The sequence below is a fragment of the Benincasa hispida genome, chromosome 6, assembly GCF_009727055.1.
Source record: "Benincasa hispida cultivar B227 chromosome 6, ASM972705v1, whole genome shotgun sequence".
NCBI lineage: Eukaryota > Viridiplantae > Streptophyta > Magnoliopsida > Cucurbitales > Cucurbitaceae > Benincasa > Benincasa hispida.
In genome coordinates, this window is record NC_052354.1 from 46,699,387 (window position 1) to 46,707,159 (window position 7,773).

The window sequence follows — 7,773 nt, forward strand, 5'->3', positions numbered from 1 at the left end:
AATGTTTTCCCTTTGACAATGAATTTTGCTAACAACACACTATTAGTAAGCCACGTAAATCTTCATATCAAGTCTTTCTTGCTTTACGTTTTCTATTTATCTTTGATTGTTAATTCTTAACCGTTTATGTAGATAATTTTGTTACCAATTAGGCATGTGTACGAAAACAAAAATCAATTAACTCAATCAATTGTCCAGTTCAAATTAAAAAAATGAGTGAATAGAATGTAAGGATAAAAAATTTGACCAATGTCAAATGAGTATATCTCAATCGTAATTAACATTTAATCGTAATTCAAAATTTGATATTACTAATAATTTTTTTAAGAAAAGAAAAAGTCAATAAAATAGGAATGATATATAAAAGAATATTGATTGAATATAGACAAAGCATGGGCAAAAAATTTGGCGAAGTAAAAGGGTAGAGCCACTAACCAACGCGGTTAAACTGAGAAGAATTCAGCGGTCGTCTTCCTCACGTCCGAGTCCCCTAGACCGGTCGCCGCTATTCCTTTCCCAATATCTACTTATCTATAAAATTTAATTTATTGAAGGACCAAACTGCAAACCCAAATAAACCATACAACTTAACTTTATTTCACTTCTCTTCATTGGAAGAAGACTTCAGTACGACCCACAGCACCAGGATAATTATACGCCCGCCATTGATGAAGAAGGACAGCTCCATGAATCCTAACTTAAAGCTTCTTCTACCTCCGGCCGACGAAGTTTCCTTTGCCTTTATGTAATTTGCTTTCTCTTCTCTTCTCTTCTCTTTTCTCTCTTCGAATGCATTGCTGGTTTTGGTTAATTGCGTTTATGGCGTTGGTGATCATTGCAGAACCCGAAGCGGTACTTTCACTGATGGAGATTTGCTTGTTAATAGGGACGGCGTGCGGATTGTTTCTCAAGAGGACGACGAAAGTGTATGCAATTTTGAGCTCGTTTCGTTTTCCCCCCCTTCCAACTGTTTCTCCATTGCTAGGTTACTGCTAACAGATGGCTCTGCGACTTTTTCCCTATGCATGTCAATGCCGGAATATAATGTGTTTTTCTTTTTTAAGTTTCTCTTTTCATTTTCTTTGTGTTGATGGAGCTGCTTGCCATTTTGCTTGTCCTCTGTTTGCCATTCGAGAACATTCAGCTAGAAAGCTGAGAATCAGATCTAATTTCGCCTTTTAATTGTTTTTTGGTTGTTTATGTTGTTGATTGCTCAGCCTCCGCCAATAAAGCCCTCAGACAACCATTTGTCTTTAGCAGATTTAGACTCGATAAAAGTCATTGGAAAAGGAAATGGTGGAATTGTTCAATTAGTCCGACATAAATGGACGAACCAGTTTTTTGCTCTAAAGGTTACTCTATCTCTCTCTCTTTTCTTTTTTAGGCAACACGTTGTTGAATACTTGATTTATTTGTTCATTAAATATTACTTCAAATAGAATCAAAAGCATGCCAATAATTTAGTTAATATTTGAAAATAGTCGATCAGCTAGTTCTGGAACTCATTTGATGGTGAAGAACTTGCTCTTGCTACTTAGTTAAAAAAAAAAAAAAAAAAATGAAGATGTTAGCTCTTTCACTATTGCTTTTAGCTGGTTTTTTGCCAAGCAAACTTTACATTAGTTTCTGCCTTACTCGCTCATCCTTGCCGAGCTTTTCCATAAAATTGGCTCTTATATGAAGAATGCCCATGTTTCCTTGTCAATAGAGTTGAGATTCTTTTGACATGTCATTCTTTCTAATTCAGGTGATTCAGATGAATGCCGAGGAATCTTATTGTAGGCTCCTTGCCAAGGAATTAAAAATTAATCAGTTGGCACAAAACCCTTACATCGTTGTCTGTTACCAGATCTTCTATGACAATGGTGCCATTTTCATAATCTTGGAATACATGGATGGCGGGTCGCTTGCAGATCTTCTAAAAAAAGTTGAAACAATCCTAGAGCCGTATCTGGCAGCCATTTGTTACCAGGTATGAGGAAGTTTAAAGCACATTTGATTTGTGAAAATCTAAACGAAAGTTCAATTCTTTGTTGTCTCCTTGTTATATATAGGTACTAAAGGGGTTAATATACCTTCACCATGAAAAACATGTCATCCATAGAGACCTTAAACCTTCAAATTTGTTGATAAATCATAGAGGGGAAGTTAAGATTACAGACTTTGGTGTTAGTGCTATACTGGCAAGTACGGCTGATCAAGCAAATTCTTTTGTTGGCACGTATGCATACATGTCTGTAAGTAACTTAACATTTACTTAACTCAGTAGCTATTGCTTGGTTTCAAACCATATTTTATTTTCTTGTATATGGTATAGTGCTCTAATTTCTTGTAGTTTCATGCTATGATTGCAGCCGGAGAGACTCAACGGGGACAAATATGACAATAAAAGTGACATATGGAGTTTGGGTTTGGTTTTGCTAGAATGTGCGACGGGTCAATTTCCATATGCTCCACCGGATAAGGATAAAGGATGGGAATGTTTTTTTGATGTTATGGTGGCCGTAGTAGAACTAGCATCACCTTCTGCACCCGAACAATTTTCTCCAGAGTTTTGCTCTTTCATTTCTTCATGGTATACAAGCTTTTGTGTTTGTGAATCATATGAAATTGTCTCTGCTGTTTCTAGAACAAGAGATTTCATATTTGCATAGTGACCCTAAATTGCTGAAACTGTCCTAGAACTTAGGAAGAGTATGGCTAATGCCTAGTATATTTTGTTTTTCTATTTTTCAAGCAAAAAATTTCTCCTGATGATGAATTGCCTTTTATATTTTGGTTAGCTTACAGAAAGACCCACAGAAGAGAAGCTCTGCACGTGAACTTCTGGTATAATTGATCCTTCTTCTGTTCTTTACTATTACAATTATGAGTAAATTAGAACAAGTCGTTGGATTTGAATGCGGATTAAAACTTGTTAATTGGATACTTTTTATTTTGTAAGGTGCATCCTTTCATCAAAAAGTTCGAACACTTCGATGTAGATCTCGCAGCTTACTTCAAAGATGCTGGCTCTCCATTAGCAACCTTCTAATTTTATATGGTAACTTGTGATCTCTCGTTGATCCCAATCCCGAGCTTGAAAATTAACATGTTGACATGATGTTACTTAGGCATTCGTTTTACTCAAGAGATTCAATATGAAGTATAACTCACAATTTCCTATCACTATGAATATTGAAAGCAAAATCGACTTTAGAACTATCCTTTATTCATGTTTTTCGTGTCTTATATTTCAAATCTCATTTTTCCCATCTCAACAAAGAAAACTTGTTACCAGGAACAGGAGTCAGTCGCAGGCTCTTCGACTTTGACATCTCAATACCTTGGTGTGGCATCAACTTATTTGATTGGAGGAAATAGGGGCTACTACAGGATCAAACTTCACTGGGGACATTCAAGAATCCTTTTCATTTGTTGATGAGTAAATCAATCCTGATGTAAACTATGCGATGCTCGTTGTAATATATTGTGTTCTTACTACAATGAAAAATGAAAAATGAAAAATGAGGAATGTAATTCGATTAATTTGGACTGATGAAATGAAAATCATTTTAGGCAGTCGAGGAAACTGGAAAAACATTTTGGTATATGTATATATATATATATATATTGTGTTAATGTAATGAAAAATTGATACTTCTTGCTTGTATTTGTTCTGACCATATTGCTTATCGACAAGCGAGGTCACAAGCTTGTTTGGAATTACTTTCTTTCTAACTACTTAAATAATGCAAATATATATACACATATATATCGAAGTATTTAGAAAACTCATTTCAAATAGATCTACGTCGACTAGTTCCAAGGAATGTTAATCTAAAAAAGTCATTTCAAATAGATCTACGTCGATTTAGTATTACAAATTCCTACAATATTTTATCTAAAAAAAATAAGGCCATTAAAACCATTGAACTCTCCATTCATTTTCTAAAAAGGAAGGAAAGAGCCTCCCTCCCATCACCATGAAGTATATTATTTACTCTTTATAAACTTGGAATACTGAAAGTAGTTCACGGCACAAAATAATACCAAACTTTCCTGAAATTTTTCTGTTAACTATACAGATATTAACAAAGATGTTCTCTTTCTAAAAAATGGAAAAAGGAAAAACCCCCATAAGAATGCTTGAGACAATTACAAACAAATTTTCCAACTTAGGAAGATGAAACTGTCACTCTTGACCTCCACTCTTGTATGGCAGAACGCAAAGTGTGGTTTGGAATAAAAAGAGAATGCTGGAGCTTAAGCTTTGTCACCGGCGATATGTCGTATTTCTCGAGCCATGCTTTAATGGCTACATACTCGTAAGTAAAGCCATCAGCTGCTATATAAGGATCCTCCATGATTTCCTGTGTTTCAAAAATACAAACCAAAAAAAAAAAAAAAGAAGAAGAAGAAGAAGAAGAAGAAGAAGAAGAGAAGAATATGAAGTTTATACTCAAGCTTATGAAGAACTGATGATGGTGTGTTGTGTGTGTGTTTTAAAATCACCTGGAGGATTGGGCAGAAGTAGTGGCTTAGGGGATTAGCAAAACCTTTGTCTTCATTTTCACAAGTATCTGCAAAATCAACAAGCCTTTTAAGGACTGGAAGAACTTCAGATTCAAGATCTGGCCTATCCCTGCATCTAAGTTTCAAGCACTTCAACGCGAGTCGAGCTAGCTCTTCAGCTTTAGCTAGAGGCCAGTCACTAATTGATTTGTCCAGAATATCTGCAAGGGAGGCACTTGCAATCGAATTTTCGATAGCAAGAAGAAGACCATGTGGCTGTCGTCCAGTCAACAACTGCAGAATTGTTACTCCAAGTGCATATGTATCCGACTTTGGCCGGAGTGTGCCAGTTCTCTGATATTCAGGATCCATGTAGTGTAGAGTACCGGCGAGGATAGTGTTTCGGTACTCTGTGACATTGTCAGGCACGATATCGCCGATGATCTTAGCCATTCCAACATCTGAGATTTTGCTTACAAAGTTTCTGTCCAGTAAGATATTACCCGGTTTGAGATCTCTATGAATAATAGGCTCTGGCTTTGAATTGTGTAAAAATGCAAGTCCAGAAGCTACTTGAAAAACTATTCTAAATCTAGTAGACCAAGGGAGGGGAGCTTTTCCATTCCGGAGCAAGATATGGTCATCTAAGCTTCCATTTTCCATGTATTCATAGATCAAGCAACCTCGCTCGGGACAAGCTCCAAGCAGTAAAACCACGTGTGGGTGACGTATCTGGCTAAGAATTTCAACCTACAGAGATAAGTTCAGGAGATAGAATGAGGATCATCAATTGGATAAAAAACATGAAGAGTTAGAAACCTTTTGCAACAAAGGATACCTCTTTCAGAAACTCGTCTTTTTTCTTGAATATGTCGTGTTGAAAAACCTTAATCGCTACAGGGGTATGATCGAGACTGCAATTGTAGACTTTCCCATATCCTCCCTCGCCAATCACATTAACTTCATCGAAGAAATTTGTCGCAGCTTCAATTTCGGCAGTAGTATATCTTCTATATCTCCTATCATTAGTCAGAAGAGTATCAACAATTTTCTGCTTCTCCACGGACTCCTTTAAGGCATTAAGCTCAGCCAGCTGCCTTTCATAAGCTTCTTTAGCCAGCAAGTCTTTAGCCTCCTCAAGCTCTTTAATGGCTTCCAAGTGTTTTTCTTTCTCTTTAGCAACAGTTTTCCTCAAAGCTTGTTCCCTTTCCAAAGCAGCATTTACTCTTCTTGATTCTTCAAGGCATTCTGATGTAAGTGACTGAACCTGCAAAATGAAGCACAAATAAGCATTTACATTGTTTCTTTTAATTTATGTGAAGCCAATAGTTGGGGTTAAAATTCCTATTAGTTCACCAAAATTTTCACTGCTAACTCCATCTCATATCGTGGTGTGTGGTGTAAATGCTCAAATGCATCTTACAACATCATAATTCAGCTCTAACTTCCATTGTCTCCACGAAATCCTATGCCGATTCTAAAACCTCGCTCCATAAACATTATGTCGAAATCGATATATTGATTGAGCTCTCACCTTCTTCTGAGCATGAACTAGTTCTTCACAAGCTTGTTTGTACAAGGAAACAGTGGTCTCTAGTTCTAGCTGCAAAGATTCAACTTCGGCCTGCATATCTTCCTGCCATTCAGGACCTTTATTTAAGAACTCACCGTAGCATCACTTCGAACGGGAGACAAAATTCCATCTAGAAAACTAAACCAAAGATGGCAGCAAAGCTCGAAACACAAAAACAAAAAAGAAAACAAAAACCTCCTCAGTCAGAGTATTCAAAGAGTTCAGTTCCTCGGTAGAGTTAACTTTGAGGCTATCACCCCTTCGATGTCCAATCGACAAGGAAGAAGAAGAGAAAGTTCCCAATGATTTTTCACTAGCAGCACTGGAACCCCTGTAGTAATCTGTGTCACCGAGCATCCACTGCCTCGAGTCAGTTTCTGCGAAATTCAATGCGAAAAACAATTACATACATCTTCTTGTATTAAAAAAGCTGACAAGAGAAGCAAGTGCTTTCAACAAATTACCATTGGACGGAGCAGTACTAGCCTTTCGTGTGATAACTCTCCTCTTATATATAACATGAATATCAAAAGAACTATGAACAGTTCTCATAATAGCAGAGGGTACTGAATCCCCTTTTAGCTTCCTTCAGATAAATTATACAAAAGATAGCATCAAAATGTTGAATATCACATCATAATTTCATGAATAAATATGAATTTTTACACAAATATCAGCACACAATTATACAGTAGGCATAGCCTCAATGATAAGTTAATAACACGAAATCTATCAAATACCTTGCTACGCAAGTTCTAAAACAAGAACCCAAAACCAAGCGTTTAATCCCAGATTCAGATGCATATCTCAAAAGTGCAGTGGCAGGATTATCATCCTCCAAAACCAAAGTTTCTACCAGTAGAAGAAACTGCAGAACAAATGCCAATGTCAATTTACCATAAATTGGGGGCTAAGAATTTAAAAAATGTTATATAGCTTGAAATTACCTTTTCTCTTCTACATAACTTTTTAAAAGGGACAAAAACTTGTTCATATTTCTGTTTCACATCATGAACATAAAGAGCTACCACGTCTGCATCAAGTTCTGAGACAGCCACAAGATCCCCCACTGTATAACAAAAACCGCAAACAAAACGCTAACTCAAAGATTAATAAATCGAGGTATTGGGTTTAGTAGTTAAGATTTATTGTCCCAGTGTTTCTCAGCAACCAAACAAACAGTTTGAGAGAGAGAATATTTAGGCACATACTTGGGGTGGGGATGGAGGTGATTTTGGGCATAACGTGAACCAATATGAAGCGATCGGCGGTCGGCAAGAGATTCTCGACGGCCCATCTCACAGCGCGGCGGCTTCCTCCACCGCCTTTGCCGCCACGGACGCCGTTAACGGCAACCGCCACGGATATCATTGCCTTAGAAACACCACCATCAACGAGAGTCAGTCCAATTCATTTTTTTTTTCAAATTAAATTTCCATTTTAATTTGTATAATTCGATTGCGTGGTCGTCGTTCTTAACACTGCGAGGAGTTGACGATTGACTTTTGGGTTTGAAATTGAATGACAATTTTGTGCTTGTTTACCAGAATTCGCCGTCACAAACGGGAAGCAAACGAGTTCGGAATTTGGCCGTTAGTTTTATTTATTTATTTTTAGTTTTAAGGATATTTTAACTAATTTTATTTATTTAATATAAGTTTAAGGGTTGTTTTCAAATATTAAAAAATTGAGCACACTTATTTATA

General features: G+C 36.7%; 2 protein-coding genes across 2 annotated transcripts; one reads left to right on the forward strand and one right to left on the reverse strand.

Annotated features, from left to right (window-relative positions):
* The first annotated feature begins 555 nt into the window (after nt 1-555).
* Nucleotides 556-3,633, forward strand: LOC120079501 (mitogen-activated protein kinase kinase 2-like). Its single transcript, XM_039033709.1, has 9 exons — nt 556-745; nt 842-926; nt 1,218-1,352; nt 1,748-1,972; nt 2,055-2,237; nt 2,355-2,575; nt 2,784-2,829; nt 2,945-3,043; nt 3,281-3,633. Exons 1-8 carry the CDS (start codon nt 669-671, stop codon nt 3,032-3,034), a joined length of 1,062 nt encoding a protein of 353 aa, XP_038889637.1. The 5' UTR covers nt 556-668; the 3' UTR covers nt 3,035-3,043; nt 3,281-3,633.
* Nucleotides 3,634-3,932: 299 nt separating this feature from the next.
* LOC120080514 (U-box domain-containing protein 34-like) lies at nt 3,933-7,536 on the reverse strand. The gene is made up of 9 exons (XM_039035195.1): nt 7,279-7,536; nt 7,015-7,136; nt 6,808-6,935; nt 6,532-6,653; nt 6,263-6,444; nt 6,029-6,130; nt 5,333-5,761; nt 4,495-5,244; nt 3,933-4,352 (listed from the first exon to the last, which is right to left on the reverse strand). Exons 1-9 carry the CDS (start codon nt 7,436-7,438, stop codon nt 4,158-4,160), a joined length of 2,190 nt encoding a protein of 729 aa, XP_038891123.1. The 5' UTR covers nt 7,439-7,536; the 3' UTR covers nt 3,933-4,157.
* Nucleotides 7,537-7,773: the final 237 nt, after the last annotated feature.

What these genes read in the sequence shown, in the direction of transcription:
- LOC120080514 (XM_039035195.1), bottom strand. Translation starts at nt 7,438, where the DNA reads ATGATATCCGTGGCGGTTGCCGTTAACGGCGTCCGTGGCGGCAAAGGC. An exon ending in CACCTCCATCCCCACCCCAA is followed by an intron (nt 7,137 to 7,278) that starts GTATGTGCCTAA and finishes TTTGTTATACAG; the next exon opens with TGGGGGATCTTGTGGCTGTC. An exon ending in AAGACGAGTTTCTGAAAGAG is followed by an intron (nt 5,245 to 5,332) that starts GTATCCTTTGTT and finishes TTATCTCTGTAG; the next exon opens with GTTGAAATTCTTAGCCAGAT.
- LOC120079501 (XM_039033709.1), top strand. Translation starts at nt 669, where the DNA reads ATGAAGAAGGACAGCTCCATGAATCCTAACTTAAAGCTTCTTCTACCT. An exon ending in CTCAAGAGGACGACGAAAGT is followed by an intron (nt 927 to 1,217) that starts GTATGCAATTTT and finishes TTGATTGCTCAG; the next exon opens with CCTCCGCCAATAAAGCCCTC. An exon ending in ACCAGTTTTTTGCTCTAAAG is followed by an intron (nt 1,353 to 1,747) that starts GTTACTCTATCT and finishes TTTCTAATTCAG; the next exon opens with GTGATTCAGATGAATGCCGA.